General features: G+C 45.0%; 1 protein-coding gene across 12 annotated transcripts in view; it reads right to left on the bottom strand.

Annotated features, from left to right (window-relative positions):
- DNAH9 (dynein axonemal heavy chain 9) overlaps nt 1-19,248 on the bottom strand; it is a 319,325-nt gene that overhangs the window by 32,472 nt on the left and 267,605 nt on the right. For 5 of the 12 annotated variants that reach the window (XM_070226560.1, XM_070226563.1, XM_070226567.1 and 2 more), the window contains 5 exons: nt 11,693-11,820; nt 8,844-9,071; nt 3,933-4,124; nt 2,298-2,489; nt 202-372 (listed from right to left, as the gene is read on the bottom strand). In XM_070226560.1, the coding sequence (XP_070082661.1) occupies nt 202-372; nt 2,298-2,489; nt 3,933-4,124; nt 8,844-9,071; nt 11,693-11,820 (911 nt within the window). Of the gene's footprint in view, nt 1-201; nt 1,998-2,297; nt 2,540-3,932; nt 4,125-8,843; nt 9,072-11,692; nt 11,821-19,248 lie in introns of those variants that run through there. The other 7 variants (XR_011423083.1, XR_011423082.1, XM_070226561.1 and 4 more) reach the window with 7 other exon arrangements.

Raw genomic sequence — 19,248 nt, 5'->3', positions numbered from 1 at the left:
CAGAGTGGTGACATGACTGGGGAGCGACTGGGGCTCCTGGAGGTGAAGGGCAAGCCCATCAAGGCTGGACCGGCTCTGTGCAAGGGGAAGGTATGCACATGTGGTCTGTGCTGTGTACGGCCAACACGGCCAGTGGGAGAAGCCTCTCCCTCTGCAATCCTCGGGCTCCCCAGAATGGTCTCAGGCAATCCCTCTATATACCTTTTCTTCTCTTGAGGCCCCAGCTCCATCTCCAGCGTTGCTGTCCCGGGGCTGCAGCTCCAACACGGTGCGAAAGAGCTTTTCTGAGGTCTGGGTCAGGAAGCCAATCTCCGCGTTGGGGTGGAGGCCATAGAGATACGGTGACTCTGGGGGCAGCTCAGCATCAATGTACTGAAAGTCAAGGGCAAGCTCACTTAAACACAAACCAAGATTGCTCACCAACGCTGGCTGACGTCAGCATGCTCTCCACCCACTAGTGTACATCCTTTCTCGACACCACCCATTTTTGTATGCTGGGCCAGTTTTCCAGAACCTCCACATTCATGACATCATTCTCTTTTTTAAGAAGCTTAGCCAACTTTATCCATCGCCTGTCTCACCCCTCCCACCACCCCCTGTCAGACACCTGTCCCTCCACACACGTGGAGGACTTCTGATTCTTCTAGAAATACTAACGCCTACCTTTATTTTCACCCAAGCTCTTCTCGGATCCCAACCCTTTTCCTCTTAAATTCCTATTTTCTCCCCTCTGTTTATCTAAATCAGGGATGACAAACCTGAACACAAACACGGGACCATGCATGCAAAATAAAGGTATGGATGTGGCTGTAGGGTGAGGGGAATTTTGCTGTGACCTGAAAGTTCCTGTATCTGATGAAAAAAATTCCAATTAAAAACTTTTAAAACAATGTGTCACCCACACAACACATCTCTGTGGGCAGTTGTGGTGGGACACAGTCTGCCATCCCTAAAAAGTGCCCCCTGGCTTTTAGGGTTCGCTTCCTTCTCTGAATGTTCTCTGAGTTCTCCTTCACAATTCTCTCTGTTACAGCAAGAAAACATCCCTCAAGTTTAGCTCCTCATGTGACTTTGATGATTTCTTGGTGTTAGTAAAATCCAATCTAAGTAAAACCTTGCTCAATCTTTAAAGGCAAATTTGTGGCTTATTTTTGTATTTCTTCCAGCACCAAGCACACTCTTGGACTCTTGGTGGGCGCCCTAGAACCATCTACTAACTGACAGGTCAAAGAAAGAGATGAAGAAAAAGCAAAGCTGCCTTAGTCATTTGGAAGTGTGCAAACCATGTTACTGTTGCCCACCACCGCCTCCAGCCTCTTGTTGAATAGTTCTATAGACACTAGGGGGCGCCCTTGCACAATTTTCTTGGGTAAAGCCTTTAAACCTTTCAGTCAAGTAATTTATTAAAAAATGCCTCCTATTTTCTTTAACGAGTCTTACTGTTTTTAATTTCTTTTCATAGGTCCAGTTTTTCTGGAACGAATGACTTTTACGACTTACCCTCTTGAATTTTATGAATTAAAAATTTTTTTAAAGCTGAAGTTAACGTTCATACGACCAGTATTTCCTTTAAGTTATTCAAGGGTTAAGCATTCAAGGGTTCAGTATTCAAGGGTTCTTCCAGGCATGTTCAAAAGCCAAGCAATGAAAATGGTTTTTAAAAAAATAATCCTTGAATATATTTTCCATGGCAGGCTAAGTAGGCAAAGATGAACACCTTAAAAATAGCAGAAACAATAGTAAAATGAAAACCCAAAGTGATAGCAAGAAAAAGCACCACGAGCATGTTTTCCTTGGCGTATGTATGTGAGTATGTGCACCTGTGTTCATAGCGACCAACAGAGGAGAGGCAGGCGAGCGATCTGCCTACAGAATCACGTCCCTCTGAGGACAGTTAACATTGCTAGTATGAACTTGACCAAAAGTTGACTAAGTTCTTACCTGGAATTTTGCTCTTAATGGCTTTGTCAATATTCTGAATGAAAACAATCAAATGACTGCCCCAGACGTTATTTGTAGAAAAGAGAAACAAATAGAATTATTGAACCAAACGTCAAGAATAAAAAGATCTCCAAAGGCTCAATTTTATCATTAATTTGAGGCTAGAAATCCTATAGCTCTCACATTGAGCAGGGCAAACTTGGGGCTGAGAACCACACTCGATGTAAGCTCAGCTCTCTAAGCCGTTCTTCCCTGGCCCTGCGTGAGCATCCCCAGCGGTGGAGGCAGCATGGGAGCAAGACCCAGGGCCCACATGAGGACCACCATGCCGGCGTGAGGAAAGAGCAGAGCCTTACCTGATGGTAACCACTGCAGTCCATGTTGCCTGGGAGTGGGAACCCTGGGGCCAGAGACAGCTCTCCTTCTAGCATTTCTGGTTTGATGAATTCCTCCAGATAGGTCCTGCAGAGTCTCCTGTCCCAGTCATCTGTGATGTGGCCTCCATACATGATCTCTCCAAAGAGGTAGCGCAAATCATCATAGGGGACCTGAGAGACAGGGGAAGGGAAGAAAGATCTCCACGCAGGCACCGGGCTGCCTGATGGACGGGCAGAGTGTAAGCCACAAAATGAGATGCTTCTCCAGATCAGGAGCAGTGTCTATTCATCTGCATACCCCCAGTGCCGCGCGGAGCTCATTAAGTGCTTGAAGAATCATGTCAAAGGGTGAGGAGAGGCGAGCGCCAAGCCCCTCACATACATGCCTTCCCGCTTTCACGGGCCTTGACTGTGGCAATGAAGTCAGGCTCTACCTACAAGTCCTTTATTTATTTATTTATTTATTTATTTTGGAGGAAGATCAGCCCTGAGCTAACATCTGCTGCCAATCCTCCTCTTTATGCTGAGGAAGCCTGGCCCTGAGCTAACATCTGCGTCCATCTTCCTCTCCTTTATATGTGGGACGCCTACCACAGCATGGCGTGATGAGTGGTGCCACGTCCGCACCCAGGATCCAAACCTGTGAACCCAGGCCGCGGAAGCGGAACGTGCCAACTTAACCACTGCGCTACTGGGCTGGCCCATACAAGTCCTTTAAATAGGCGAATGCCAAATGGAAGAAAGTGAGGACCAGGGTACTCTTCTAATTTTCTGCCATTGATTAGCATATTAATGAATCGTCTCCTTCCCAAGTTCAAAGTGAATGAAATACAGAAGGCAAGTTCACTGGTATCACGGTTAGGAGGGAAGCCACTTGGGGAAAGGCTGTGGCAGTGCAGCAAAGGAGGGGATGGTGTTGTGGGGGTGGGCTTCCCTAGCCCCCGGAGCTGGAGGCCGAGGGATTGCTTAGGGCATCTGGGCCTGATCCACTTCCCCACCAGGAAGAGGAGGTGGCCTTGCTGATGCTTCTATGTTTGGTTCATGAACTAGAAGAGGCCTGATGTTGTGAACATGCCCTTACATGGAAGGGCATGGATCGCTAGTGTCAGTTTTCCTTGACCTGGAGATATCAGACAGAGAAGGAAGGAGGTGAGGTGTAGAAAAATTTGACTTCCTCAACTTTAGCAAGACCCCACCTATGTGAGGAGCTGGGTGTCCTGAGAGAAGTTCTGTGTCCTTGGCTAATTTAATTGGCAACTTGTATCAGGTGAGTGTGGGGTCTCTCCCTGCCAATCCACAGCCCCCTGCAATGCTGTGAGTGCACAGGGGTGGTCCAGTGGGCCCTGGGACAAACATTCATGGGACTGACCCACACCAGGCTTGAGGCACTACTTTGATTTTCTAAGCCTTCTTGGCTCCAACCTCTCCATAGCACTCTTCTTGGCCTCACCCTGGTCCTGGGGTTGGCTGCTTGGTTAAACTTGCACTTCCTCACTGCACCTGGGGAGGGCATAGACCTTCCCCGGTGAGCACCCTCCTTCCGAGTGCAGATGCTGCATCATCCCTGTCGGAGGTGGCCCTCCCGACCCACCCCGCGCTGGCCGGGGCCTGTACCTTTGCATTGGCCTCCAGGAAGTTGTACAGCACGTTCACAGAGATGGTGAGGTCCCCAGTGTTGAAGGGGTAGGGACGATTCCATCCCTGCGGCCCAAACTTTCGTCTTTCTGCCACCACCGCGTGAAAGTAACAAAGAGCAAAGAGGATGCTCTTGAACTCTGTCTCTCGGGAGCACATCTCCAGGGTGTCCTGAAAGGAAAGTGTGGCCTTCAGTGTTAGCACAGAGCTGCCGTTATGCAGGGCAGGCCCGCGGGTGGGTTAGGGCGGCGGGCGGTTGGGTTGGAAAGTTACTGAATGTCCTGGTTAGGGTTTGAGCTGCAGTGGGACTATAGACGGCACCGTGGATGGCTGTGGGCTGAGGGTCTGCAGGGACCTTGCAGAGGGGTTGGGTTTAGTTTAGAATCTGAGGTGAGGTTTTGATTCAGGTTATAATGGGGTTTGGTTTATGGTTAAAGTTTGCACATATGGAAGTCCTAATTAAGTTCTCAAGCATAGCTAATAGAAAACAGGGTAGTGGGCCACAGGACTGTCATGGTTGTCATACTGATGTCCCTTTGTGCTGGGGTGTGGGTGGGGACTCCCACAGCATCATCTCTGATTTCTTCCCTTCCTGTCATACTTTTCTTGCCCGTCATGGAAACTTAACAGGTGTAATGACTGCCTGTGAGACCGAGGAACCGCGGCTCGTCTGCTGGGAGAGCTGCTGAAAGGAGGGAGACGAGGGCAGTCAGAGCCACAGAGCCCAGAGGAGCTCCGTGCCCTCGCCATCCCGACTGCTCCACTCAGCCTGAGCAGGGGGATCAACGTGCACTGCAGAAACAGGAGCATCGACGGGGCCTGGCTGCAGAGCACAAGGCAGGGAAAGACGAGGCTCATGAAGTGGGGATGAAGGGAGGGACAGACAGAAGAAAAGAGAAGCAAGAGATAGTCCAGAGAAAGGCAATGCCATTGTGCTTGGCCGATTTTAAGGAGGATGGTGGCGATGGCGGGGAAGGGAAAGCCTGAACTTTGAAGAGATGGTAGGACAAGAACCCCTGGAATTTTTGGAGTTAAAAACAATTTTCTCTGAGTGAGACCTTCTCTGCTCAGGAAGGAGTAAGATGTTGCAGATGGAGCCCAAGAGAGGCACTGTCACAGCTCAGGCAAATTGGATTGGGTTCAGTGCTGGCATTTCTTCTAAGAACTGGTCCTTAGACCTTGCTCACATGGGCAGGAGCTGCAGAGGAGGCAGGCCAGATGAAGCTTCTGATAGGCTTTATTTTTCCAGGGAGAACCCGTGACACAGTCTCTATCTCTCTCTGGATATGTGGGGGTCACTCTGGTGTCTTTGTTGGGTACCATGTTTGCCACAAAGGTTTAGATGTGAAAGGTCAGAGGTGGTGCAGGGGACAAAGTCACTGCCCCATGCAAGCAAGAAGTTAATAGCAGCTTTCTGGACACAGCTGTTCTCTACTGATGTGTAGGATGCTTCCTTTGTTACTTTTGACACATTTGAAAAAATTGGGTCCTGCTGAAAAATGCCTGTAAGCACAAAGACAGGAAGTCACACATTAAAATGCTGAAACTGGTTGACAGTGGCACACTCAAGCAAAAGTCAGAATAAAATAACCATCCCCAGAGAGCACCGCTATCAGGGAAGCAGGGACAAAAAGAGCTCAGTGCTGTAATTAGTGCCTTAAATGGTTAAAATTGGGCTCCAAAGAAAGAGAGTGAATAATAGGGGGTATTAACCAGCACCCTGCTCCAGGGCGCTCGTAAACGCAGAATGGAACAATTAAAACTCCTGTGAACAATAAATATACTCATAAATCTATCTCTCTTTCTCAGAGTGAATTACTGAAGATGGCTATAAATGGCTAAAACACCAACTGTGGAAGGGACAGAATAACCAGGAAAAGCCAGTATCTCTTGGGATATACGTCCCAGTTGCCTGATGATAACCCAGCCTGGACATCCGGCTTGCAGGGGGATAAGCCCAAGAACAAGAGCCCATAGGGAGGCTGAGAAGATGAAGCCCAGTATGGCTACGGGTGATAACACTCCTCTTGAGGCATAATATTGTGCTGTTAATGATCAGGAGACATAGCATGTGAGGCATCTGCTGCCCTCCTCCCTGGCTCTGCCCAAGACCCTCAAGGCAGAAGAGCTCGAAATGGTCTGTCCCTGCATCCTTCAACAGAGCTAGCAAACTGCATTCCAATGCCCTAGTTTTCAACTTTTCATTTAAAAAAAATTGTGGTATAGATGGCTAACAGGTACATGAAAAGATGCTCAACATCACTGACCATCAGGGAAACGCAAATCAAAACCACAATGAGATATCACTTCACACCTGTTGGAATGGCCATTATCAAAAAGACAAGAAAAATCAAGTATTGGCGAGGCTGTGGAGAAAAGGGAACCCTCGCACACTGATGGCAGGAACGTAAACTGGTGCAACCATTATGGAAACCAGTATGGAGGTTCCTCAAGAAATTAAAAATAGAACTACCATATGGTCCAGTAATTTTACTTCTGGGTATTTATCTTAAGAAAACAAAAATACTAACTTGAAAAGACGTCTGCACCCCGTGTTCATTGCAGCATTATTTACAACAGCCAAGATATGGAAACCACCTAAGTGTCCACTGACGGATGAATGAGTAAAGAAGATGTGGTATATACATACAATGGAATATTACCCGGCCTTAAAAGAGAAGGAAATCTTGCCATTTGTGACAACATGAGTGGAGGTTGAAGGTATTATGCCAAGTTAAATAAGCCAGACAAACACAAATGTGATCTCACTTACATGTGGAATCTAAAACACAAAACAAAACAAAAAATCAAGCTCCTAGATACAGAGAACAGATTGGTGGTTGCTAGAGGCGGGGGGCCAGGGGTTGGCAAAATGGGTGAAAGGTATCAAAAGGTACAGATTTCTAGTTATTAAAAAAATTGTGGCAAAATGTACATAACACAAAATTTACAGACAACCATTTTTAAGTACACAGTTCAGTGGCATTACGTGCATTTACATTGTTGTGCAACCCAATGCCTTTTTAGGGCAGAAATGTCTTTGCCTGGAACCAGCTACACCCTCCTGTATAGAATCAAAGTTAAGAATGTGTATTTTCCCTAGGTGGAATATAAAGTCTAGAAAATTTAGAAGTTTTGACCTCTGGTACAGAATACCTATGAGTTTAGTCAAGGCCTATTTAGGAAAAAAAAGAAAAAGAAAGAAAAAGAGATGCCCTTGGATGAGACTGCCCTCTACCTTCTGCCCCATGTTGCAATGGGCAGGTAATTCTTTTTTTTTTTTTTTTTTGAGGAAGATTGGCCCTGAGCTAAATCTGTGCCATCTTCCTTTATTTTGTATGTGCGATGCCTGCCACAGCATGGCTTGATAAGCAGTGCGCAGGTCCATACCCAGGATCCAAACCTGTGAAACCCGGGCTGCTGAAGCAGAGCACGTGAACTTAACCATTACACCACTGGGCTGGCCCTGGCAGGTATTTCTTAACAAAAACGGCAAACTAAAATATCCTGAATCTCCTGGTAATGTCCCCCTACTCTCCGTTCCAGATTACACGTGGGTTTTGGAGTTGGTTTGGGAAGGTGAGTGAAAAAGAAGGAGACTGGGTAAGTTTGCTTTTCCAATCTTTGTGGCTGCTTCCCTCTCCAAGCTGGACTGCTTGATTCCTACATTATGAAGGGGCTCAAGCACTCAGTAAAAGCTTGAGACTGAGTGCCAGGTGGTCTTCATCTGATTTTAAGTTAAACCAGGCCCCAAAGGGCCGCTGGTCCTGGTGGCTTATGTCATGTTAGCTGGAACGTTGTGCTGTTGGACGGGCTACTTCGAGTTACCTAGATGACCCAGCTGGGACCGTGGTGAGTTTTAGCATGGGTTCTGTAAAGCTAGAGACCCACTGGTGTTCTTATAAGATGGCGTCAGAGAGGACAGATCCCAGAACCCTCCCCTTGGATTCCGCCAAGGCCCAGTGTGGCAGATGGATTTTAAGGACTCCACTCTTCTGCTGTTCACATCTGTGTGTATTCCCCTTCCCAGGAAAGTGGAAGGCCCCAGGGAGGAAGCAATGAGGAGGGACGTCTTCCTGAGAAGATTAAAGAGGCTCGAGCTTCAGACTTTGCAAGTGCTACTTTATGTATGAAGTTGGCCTTCCACAATACAAGTCTTGGAATTCCAGTAATGTAGGAGCCTGCATTTGAAACTTATGCCTTGATATTCTTAATCTCATTGTAGCATAGTGTTCTCAGAGTTGACTGCACAATAGAATCCCCTAGAAGATTTGCTAGAACACAGATTCCTGGGCCGCCCCCTCCACCCCCAACCCCAAGTTTCGGACTCAGGAAGTCTAGGGTGGGACCTGAGAATTTGCATTTCTAACAGGTTCTCAGGTGATGCTGCTGCTGCTGGTCTGGGGGCCACAGTGGAAGAGTCTAAGACATGGTTACATTCCCAGTCCAGATCCCCACTATCTGATGCCTGGATTATTTGAATCCTTGATATTCAAGATGCATGCAGATGTCAACTGTTATCATCTAAACAAGGGCATCATCCCCCTGCTTGAAGATAGTTTGTGTGGCCAATAAGTGTGTGACCAGTATATCATATCAATGAGATTCATAGCAACATGTCCTTCTCCATCTTGGAATATTTAGTTAGCATATAGACTTGCAGAAAGTTCCCCCATAACTCTTGCCAAAGAAACTCTTGCCCTAAACTTAAATTCCCCAAGTGTATCTGGGAATTGAGAGCTGAGAGCTGTACTCAGTGGGCACTGGCTGGGCATTGCTCCAAAGCGCAAGTGACACCCCACTCCACCCCCAACTGCAGGTTCTTCTCCCATCTGGCTTGAATCAGCTCTTTGTAAGGTGGGGTGCTCATCTTCCCTCCCTGGGCTGTACCTGAGTGAAGTTGTCCAGGGCCTTGTGCAGGTTGGCATGCATGCCCGTGGGAGGCTCATTGGTGATCTTAATGGAGTTCTCCAGGATGCCCTGGGGGATGATGTGGCTCTCAGGGGAGGCCGCAGGCTCTGCACTGATGAAGACCCTGAACTCTGGGTGGCTGTTCTCGCTGTGTTCCTCCAGCTTCTTCTCCAGGGTGCTGAGCCACTTGGCCACCAGGTGAATGTTCTGGTGGGAAGGAAGGACCCCCCCGCCAATGCAGGCATATGCTCAGTTCTGTTAGCATAAACAGTTATCAGGAAGCCATCTAGAGCAGGGACCTGGTCTTAGCTTCAAATAAATCACATCATAGCATGAATCTTGGGATGCCCAGTAATGGGGACTTCCTAGTATCCTATAATTGAATCCTATCCCTTGATATCTTAAGTCTCTCTAGCGCCATGTTCTCAAACTTGACTACACATTGGAATCCCATGCAGCGCTTGTTAAAACAAAGGTCCTTGGGCTCCACTCCAGAGGGTTCGATTCACCAGGTCTAGGATGGGGCCCGAGAGTCTGCATTGCTAACAAGTTCCCCAGTGATGCTGATGCTGCTGGTCTGGGGGCCACACCCTACATGGTGACATTCCAACTCCAGATCCCCTTCTCTGACACCTGGCTTATCTTAACTGTTGATACTAAAACGTGGGGCCCTTGGACCAGCAATGTTGGCATGACCTGGGAGCTGGTGAGGCACGCAGACTCTTGGACCCCACCCAGACGTACAAAATCAGTGCACTTTAAGAAGATCCTCTAGTGATTTGCATGCACACTGAAATTTGAAAAGCACTGATTTAGACTCATTGCAGCTAGCTTTCCTTCCTCTCTTCCCCTCTTCAAACTATTCCGCTAATTGATGCCAAATTTATCTTCCTAAAACACACTGAGACATGGCTGCTCACACAGTGGGAAGGCTCCTTACTCCAAGCCCAAGCTCCTCTGTGTGGGTCTTTGAGCCCTTCTCCTCCCGCCATGGGATTCCTATCTGTCTGTGTGTCTATCTAAACCTACATTTACGTCTTAGCACTACTTTGTGGAATGCACCTTTCACTTTAATAAAAATAGTCACTTTGCTTCATTGCAATGTTTCGTTATGATGGATAGATAAAAGCTCCTCCATAAATATTTTAGGAAGCCTGCTCACAGAGCCTTAAACACACAGATCGGCACAGAGTGCAGTAACTGGGCCCGAGCAAGCAGGTCTCCAAATGCTGCTTTCTCCTCTATGGGATGAGAAACAACAATGATATTTGCCATACTTGTTTCACAGAGCTGCTGCAAACAACTGAAGGTATCACATTTGAAAGGGCTTTGTAAACTGTAAAACGCTCTGTAAGAGTTAGTAGTGGTTGATGTAATGAAAATTTGCTCAATTAAAGAATTCATTTATAGTCACTCCACCGGAGTGGAGAATTTAGGGGTTGCCTGGAGAACCAGGGTTCTGCCAGCCAGGCAGTGCCAGTGACCCACCACTGAGTAACTGCTACTTCTGCAGGAGTTCCAATTCTGAGTTTAATCTGGAGAGCTCTCAGAAATCACAGCAGCACAAGACGTGGGGGTCCTGAACAGCTGGTAGGTGCTGGGGGAGGAAGCACCCTCGTTCATTGTCTGGGTGGCTGGGTTCCCTAAGGAGCTAGTGCCCAGAAGGCAGTCTCTTGGGCAAATGAGCCTGAGACAGTTGGGGAGGTCACACTTTCCCAGCAATAAGTGGATCATCATGGGAGGAAGCACAAATCCCAGCTGTCATCATCTTTTCTCCTGAGATTCCCACTGTTTCTGGAAAAAAGGTCCCAGAGAACAGCAGCTTCCTCAGCTGCTAGGCTCTGAATAAATAATAGGATAATTAAGGGTGAAGACCCAGCAGCAAGAGGTGGTTCAGCGAGTGGCCAGGGGACAGAGGAAGGTCTTGATAATCAAAGCTGGGACCGGATGGGAGTGGCTGTTCTTTTCATTTGTTTTTTCTTTCATTGATGCCTTCGTTGATTCTTCCACCCAACAGATTTTGTTGAGTGTCTACTACATTCAAGGTAGCGTACGGGGTGCTGAAAGGTAAATAGGGAACATCTCTTTCCCTAAGGAATGTGGTGACGGGCACAGTCATATAATAAATCACTTCAACACAGCCACGGACGCTCTAGTAGAGGTGGTTGTAGGGTGTTATAGGAGAAAAGAGGAGTAAGCCACTGGTTCTGCCACCACCTCAGCATCCATGCAAGTTACATAAAACAGGAATCGGAGAACAGACCATGACAGAAGAGGGATAGCCTCTACGTCCTGTAAGCGTTCAGTGAAATTACCAGCAGTAGGTGTTCTGGATTTCCAACCACCAACATGAGCTCTCCATGAAGAGGTTAAGTTCTAGTTATACACGTCACATTCTAGTCACACATGTAAGGAAGAGCATACAATGCATAACACAATAAGAAAGTACAGGAGAGGAAGGTTCTGTGAAATGCATGGGAAGAGAACAGAAGCTGAAAAAATCCAGCCGCCATGGACTTCAACTGAATGGCAACTTCCTGAGCGTGCATCAAGCTAGGACTTGCCTTCCTTTTGTAAGTAGAGCCATTGAAACTAGAGAGTGGCAGGAGCTTGTGAGGAGCGGGGAGAAGAAGAGCTGTTGGGGGTGGGGTGAGGATGAGAACATACGAGGCAGGAGAAATGGAGAGTAGATTAGGAAGTGAAGGGACAGGAGTGTGAAGGGAAAGGCAGGAGAGAGAGGAAGAGAGGACGCGGGAGTCCAGAAATGTGATTGAGGTCCAGACAGGTATGGGATCAAGGGTGACCCGATCAGGGCAGAAGAGACATACCTGCAAAATAACCCAGTGACCTTTCTTGGCAGCTAGGTCCAGCGCGGCCTCAGCCACTACCTCCTGTCCTTGCCCCAGAGACACGTTGTGAAAGTTCCGATTGTTGAAGGTGTACCCAAGTTTTTTACCTAAAAGGAGTATGGAGTTGTCATTATTATCTCCTGTGTCTAATGATCTGTGTTGTTTGACGTTCAGAGGGAAATGCACACTTCCATATCGCTCCTCAAACACAGGCATGCCTGAACCCAGACCCCAAGCCTCTCACACTGACGCTTTTCCCTCACAGCGCGGTGGGGGGCAGGCAGTGTGCGACATTTTCCAGCTTTCTGTCCCCAAATAAACGGAAGCACTTGTCTAGACCCAAGGTGCTTCACCCCTCGCTCCTCACTTAATCCCCAGGAAGGGGTAGAGGTGCTGCTGCTCTTCGGTACAGCTCCCATTTGAAGGCCCGGCATTGGTCCGCCACTTGAGACAGCGCAGATGTGAAAAGGCTCAAAGCGGAGCAAGCACGTGGCTGTGGCCCCTTCTGACTTGCTCCGTCCTCTGAATTGCTATTTTCCCTGGAACTTTACTGGGAGGCATGGCCAGTAGGGGCAGGATTCAGGCAGCTTTAGCTTCCTGTGCTTTACTCCATAGTAACCTCCTTCCCTGTTATTCCCAACACATAGAAACATTTTATCTCATCATTTTGCATGAATTAGAATGAAGAGAGGCAAGAGGCAAGACAAGAAGGGGCTTGGGCGCATGGGTGTGAGTGTGCTGTGGGACGTATCTCGATAATGTCTGTTGGATGATGCTGGTGTTGGGCATGGAGTAACGGAACAGCTACACCAACATAAATCTCACGATCACATCACTGGAGCAAGGCCACTGCTCAGGAGTTGTTCTCCAAGCCCAAGAAAAACCACACACAGAAATGACCTTAATATACAGAACCACTTCCTTTTTTTCTTTTTTTTTAAAGATTTTTAAATTTTTCCTTTTTCTCCCCAAAGCCCCCTGGTACATCGTTGTATATTCTTAATTATGGGTCCTTCTAGTTGTGGCATGTGGGGCGCCGCCTCAGCATGGCCAGACGAGCAGTGCCATGTCCGCGCCCAGGATCCAAACCGGCTAAACCCTGGGCTGCCACAGCGAAACACGCAAACTCAACCACTCGGCCACGGGGCTGGCCCCTGGAGAACCACTTCTGCTTGGACATCAGCTATTAGTGCAATACAATAAAGTTTAGAGAAATTGCCTAATATTCTTTAGATGAAGGGATTATAAAAATGTATTATACTGTGAAGGAATCAATGGGCAATCTTTCCAGGAAGGTGAAGTACACAAGAGAAAACAGAAGAAATTGAAAAACAGAAAAAGAATAAAAACCTGTACTTAAAAATTGACTTTCAGGGGAACTAAAATTGAAGATGCGATTTGAGACTTGTGCAAGAAAATTTTAAAAAACCTGTCGACATTGGATATTTCTTTTAAACACTAAAAAAAGTATAAACTCTCTTTCAACTGGATAAGACAAAGCAAGATGCTGACTTTTTGTAGCGAGGAATAGTTATTACAGATTCAACTGAGATGAACCCAAGAAATACCCTTATTAAACAATAAATCCTAGCTGGCAATAGATTTGATGTCAGTTTTAGAACCAGAGATATAGACAACTTATTCTGGAGAAAATACCAGGACAAAGGTGCTGAGATTTTTAGATATCATCGGTGACATTGCTGCTCACAAAAGAACCTATTTTTTTTTTTTTATTAGCAAGAGAAGGATATGGGAAAAGAAGGGCTTAATGAAGACTAGTTTGAAATCTACAGACTCGAGGGACTGTTGGGGGCAAAGTCTAGCCCCGCACAGAGAAGCTAGATCAGTTTGCATTAATCTAGGCTTGAGGCATGACGACAAGGCTGAGGAGAAAGAAATGGATCTTGGAGATGTTGAGAAGCAGAAAAATTGATGGGATTCGCACAGACTGAACACTCAGCCAAAGATGACTGCACCTCCTTTTAGCCTTGTGATGTGCTGAGGCAACCTTGCAGAGTCCTTCCATTTGCAGCTGAGGCTCTCAAGATGCCTTCCTGGGTCATCAGCAAGCCTCTCCAGCCAGCTATGTTCTCTTGGGTTTTCATCCTTATACTGTTTGTGCTATGGCTTCCGTCCCTCCGCCCTACTGCCTTTAACTCATTTTCCCTTTCTGATCTTCCCTCTAACTCTCCATCTGGTGTGTCATCTGGACCATGGGCCATAGTAACATCTATGCGCCTTTAACATCCTCATAGCATGCTTCTTCAACCTCCAGCTTCTCTGAGGACAATGCAACTTCTGTGGCCCTCTCCCTAGTTCCACATACCCACGGGGCTGGGAGAAAGGGGAACATTTTTCTGGCCTTCTCTTGCTACTTGCAAGCTATTTATTCTCCACTCTCATGTAAAACTCTTTCTCTTTTAAAAACACATGCCATCTGGCTATATTGTCTACTAACTTTTAGGTGGTCTGCCTTGTACCAACTTCCCAGTGAGATTAACTTTTCTTAGGGGCTTTGGAACTTGGTTTAAAATCTTGCATACTTCCTGTCTCATCATTATCCTGGTAAATTTTAATGTCACTATGGATGATGCAGCCAACATCTAGCCTCATGCTCCCTCATCTTCAAAGGATTTAACTCTATGCCATTTCTGTTACCCATTTCCAATGGCTGCACCCAGGACTTCATTATCACTGAGATCAGCCCCATGTCTGAAATGTTACTCATTCATATCTACCCATGACTATCACTTCCTACTGTCTATATTGATTGCTGTCTTACTCGCTCCTCACCTATTCTACTTTCGTCAAATGTCCAGTCCATTAGCTCTTCTATTTTTTCTAATCTTCACTTTTATTTCTCTTATTTTAATATAAACCCAATAATCCTTAATTTGAGCCATGATCTTACAAAATCCTCAACTCCATTGACCATGCTATTTCTGCATCACCCAATTTTTATAAATCTTCAGTCTTGGACAAATCTAAGCGTTAATAGAAGAGAAAAATAATACATTTGGTGAATTGGAGCCACCACAAGTTTATGATTCTCAGCTTCAATGCTGTTTGGTAATCTTTCCATGTGTCCAGAAGTTGGCTACATTGCCCATTCCCTTCTTCCTTCAAACTTCCTAATGAACCCGACCCTTCTTATGCTCAGCAGTTTGCTTCACTCTCTAGTTTCCTGAGAAAACATATGCCATCGGGTGGAAACTCCTTCAATTCGCTGTCATTTTATCTGCATCTCTGTGCACCCCTATTATGTGTCTATCCCCGCACATCTCCATTTCAATGGAAGAGGTGCCCTCCTGCTGCCCATCCCTCATCTCTTCTCTAAATCCCATCTCTTCTCTATCCTCAACCTTTATCTCTCTAGTCATTCCATTCCCTGGCACATGAACAAATGAGTCTCTCTCAAGACAAGACATAATACTCAGCCAATCTTGAAGCTGAGGCAATCTTGAAGATTGCCCTTGCTCCAACCTAGCCAACTTTCAACTGACTCTTAAAGAAAAAGAATGGGGCCAGGAACAATTAAAAAGAGACTCTAAGCCAAGTGTTGATAATCTGGCTGCAAAGACACTGAACTGAAAACTGCTTCTTTGAACACACCTGGTAGCAGGCCTACAAAAATCTAAGCTCGTAGTTCTGACGGCACCTGGAAAGAGAAAAAGGAGGCAGTGGAACGCAGAGGTGGGACATACAGCTTCTTTCTGATCACAAAATGGAAATAACAGAATTCATTTCGTCAAAGCCAGCTCACTGGACAAAGGAGGATTGAGACCAAGCAAGATCATGCTAGAGTCAAGTGAAAGAAAGACCAGAGGAGATGCCTGCGTAAGGGCAGAAAGTGGAGGTCCTTTGCTGGGAGGGCCAAAGACGAAGCTATGCTTTGAAAGAATGTGACAAAAGGATGCAAAGGAAGGAGCAAACTGAGCTGCCTCAAAGCACAAACGAATCATCGTCATCATTATAATGCTGTACAGCGCTACCGTACTTTTAATGTTTCAGAGCCTCCTCACATCTGAGGTTTCATTTTTATCATCGCAGTAACCCCAGGAGGAAGGTATAATGGATGATTGGAAACAATAGCTGATTGCTTTTAGATGAAGCAAAAGCAAAAATAAATGTACAAATAAGGAAGCATGGCTCATTCAGGAAGAAGGTGATGAGAAAAAGAGAGAGGAGGAGGGTAAAATTAAAGCGTTGTTAAGGGATTCATCTGGAAAGGCAAAAAGGAAAGCAGTGTGGGTAGGTGGTGGTAGGTTTCATGTTAAAACAGAGGCCAAGAAAAGTGGACGGAATTTCTTCTTACTTCTCTTCCTCCTCCTCTCCCACCCCCTCCTGCTTCTTCAAAGTTGTTGAGGAAGGAAAATCCTGGGGGAGACTAAGAGACACAAAAGTGCCAGAAAAGCATAGATTCCTAATTAAGGGTCAGTGGATGAGCTTAAGGGGCTTAGAGAACTCCCAAAATCATCTACAGAATTTTGCTTGTCTGTAGGTTCATGCATTTGAGGGTTGTGGTAGTGGAATGAGGACAAGGGAACAAATCTTTCTTTTGACTTTCAGAGTTTTAAAACCCTACCCAATATTAAGAACTGCCATGACGAAACAAAGGGATAGAGAAATGAAGGAGTTAAGAACACAACTCTTAAGAACATAAATCACATACTCAAAGATGGGAAAGGATACCAAGCTTTGTAGAGTCTAAATGGAGTAAAACAGTGAACTGTCTGATATAGAGACTCTGCCCAAACACAGAGATAGTTAGTTTACCTAATAAGCTGGGGCTAGGGGAAATAGGGGGAAGTGTTTGAGTCCGTCATGCGAATTCCAAACTTGAGAATAGGAGCCATCAGGCCAACTATTAGATCCAAGATGCAGAAAACATGGATGTCACCAGAGTATATGTTCTAAATGGGTGAATTAGAAAATAAATCAAACCATCAAGAAGGCAGGGAAGGAGGAAGAGAGAGAGAAAGAGGCACAGGTGCCTAAGTAATCTCTAGCTGATGAACAGCAATATTGCCTCTGGTAAGGAAATATGCGATAAGATTAAGCCAAGGGCAGGGCTGAGAGAATGTATTCAGAGACAAATAACCAATATGGGTCAGGGAGGGGTCAAGCTTGCCCGAAATGACAGAAAACTTCAAACTACATGATGCAATAGTCAGAGGTCAATTGGTAAAGAACAGTAGGAAATTGCTCATAAACAGGGTATATAAAAGCTTCCAAAAAAGAAAATATTGAATAAAAATGAGGAAACTAGATTTGTCAAAATGAAAGGAATAAAACTTCCAGGAGACAGAAGGAATGTAGAACTCTGTAAAAGAGTGAAAGTCAACAATAACTTAGCAATGACAATTCCGATGATACTCATTCATCATTTGTTTGTTAATTCATTCCACAAATATTTACTGAGCACTCCTCTGTGCCAGTTAGGCTATTAGGCAGTGGTAAGAAAATGATGAGCAAGATAACATGGTTCCTGACCTTAAGGATCTTAGTGACAAGCAGGTAGGCAAACATAAGTTAAAATTATAAAAGAAGGATTTAAGTAGAATTGTACTAAATGCTCTGAAGCAAATATACGTATATGGGGAACCAACTGGCTTGTGAGGAGAGGTCAGGAGAGGTTGATAACTGCAGGATGAGTAGGCATCGGATTGTTGAAGAGTTGGGGAGAAGAATTTCAGATACAAGTAACCGCTTGTGAAAATGCCTTGGGTCAGGAAGGCCCATGCTGTGACTGAGGATCCTAAAAGGGCTGTGTGGCTGGAGGAGAGTGAGCTTGGGGGAAGGTAAGATCCAGGGCTGGACAGAAAGGCCGGGCCAAGCAGGCCACATAGACCATGTTAACGTTATTGGACCTTATCTTAGGAACAATGGGAAGCCGCTAGAGAGTTTTAAATAGGAGAGTGACATGAGATTTAGCAAGATGACTCTGGCTGCAGAGTGGCAAAAGACTGCAGGCAGGGAAAGAGTGTGGATGAGTCACGGGACTCAGACTACAGTAGGGAGGCAACAAGGAAGATAGAAACAGACTGATTTGAAACATACTTAGGAAGTAGAACCAATAGGACTAAAGATGGTTGGTGGTGGAGGAGGCGTCTAGGGCAATTGCTTCCCAGGTTTCTGGCATGAGCAACTTGGTGAATGGTGGTGTCATTTACTAAAAATAATAGAGCAACATTTCCGGAGATAAAGAAAGGTACGACTCTTCCACTTGAAGTGGCATGCTGAGTGCTGAACAGATGAATGAAAAAGACCCACACCTAACACACACAGCTCATGAAACTTCAGAATACAAAGTAGAGAGATGATCCTAAAGTTTCCAGGGTTAAAAATATGTCACCAATAAAGAAACAAGGAGAGAATAGCATCCTACTGGCACATGCCCTCTCATGAACAAAACTAATATATAGAAGACAATTGAGCAATGTGGACACATTCCAAGTAAAAATCATTTTGGACCTAGCAAAACTATCAAATGGGTAAAATTGAAGCCTTTTTAGACACCCAAGGACTCAGAAATTTTATGTCCTGTGATTCTTTTCTGATGAGTTATGCCAGCAAAACTAGGGTAAAAATTCAAAATAAAAGACATGAGATACAAACATAGTAGAACTAAGCCAGAATATAAAGAAAATAAGTCCCAGGATGATAATTTCCTAGAAGGTTAAAGTGTAATTTATCTATTTCAGAACAGAATGTAAGTGGGCTCTAGGTAAAGCATTTTCAAAAAGAGTAAAGTGGATTCCATTCAATGTATAGAATGAATAAGAAGTGTGAGATATTAGTGATGACAGCAAAGGAGGCATTTGTTTCTTCTCCCAAGAACAAAAAAAAGCATTTAGAAACTCCAGAAAAACTAAAAACTATCTAAGAAAACTATCATCTAAATATGAAGCAAACTGACATTTGAATCTTTATCCTGAGAACATTTACCTTTGAGAGACCCCTGAAGATTATGGCATTGGAACCATAAAGAAGGAAATGTAATCCTAGCACATTTTTTGCCTCTGTAGTGAATAATATGTATATATTAATTATGATGTAAATGCTGTTTATTGGTTTTCAAATATTATAATTAGCTCATAGACTAGGCATTAATAAAATTAATAATGGTAACAGAGTAGAATAAATATATATTTATCCTTGACTGTGTAAAAATAAAAGCATAGCTGATACAAGTTAGAAAACAGAAGCCTCAGCTTACATAGAGGAAAGTCAAGAGAAATTATCTAAAATTCATGGAATAAAAAATTGAGTTTTAGTAACAATATTTAAGTTAACAAAGTCAACAGAGGAGCTAAACATTTTAATATAGATATCAAAATTTGGGAGGTATTTGCAACAAATTAGAAAATTTAGATGAAATGGACAAACTTCTAGAAAGAAACAAATTACCAAAACTGACTCAAGGAAAAATAAAAAATCTGAATAGACCTATAGTAAGTGAAGCAAGTGAACCAGTAATTTAAAAACTTCCCACTAACAACAGCTCAGGCCTAGGTGGCTTCACTCCTGAATTC

The sequence above is a fragment of the Equus caballus genome, chromosome 11 (genome assembly GCF_041296265.1).
Source record: "Equus caballus isolate H_3958 breed thoroughbred chromosome 11, TB-T2T, whole genome shotgun sequence".
NCBI lineage: Eukaryota > Metazoa > Chordata > Mammalia > Perissodactyla > Equidae > Equus > Equus caballus.
This window is presented reverse-complemented; position numbering and strand designations above follow the sequence as displayed.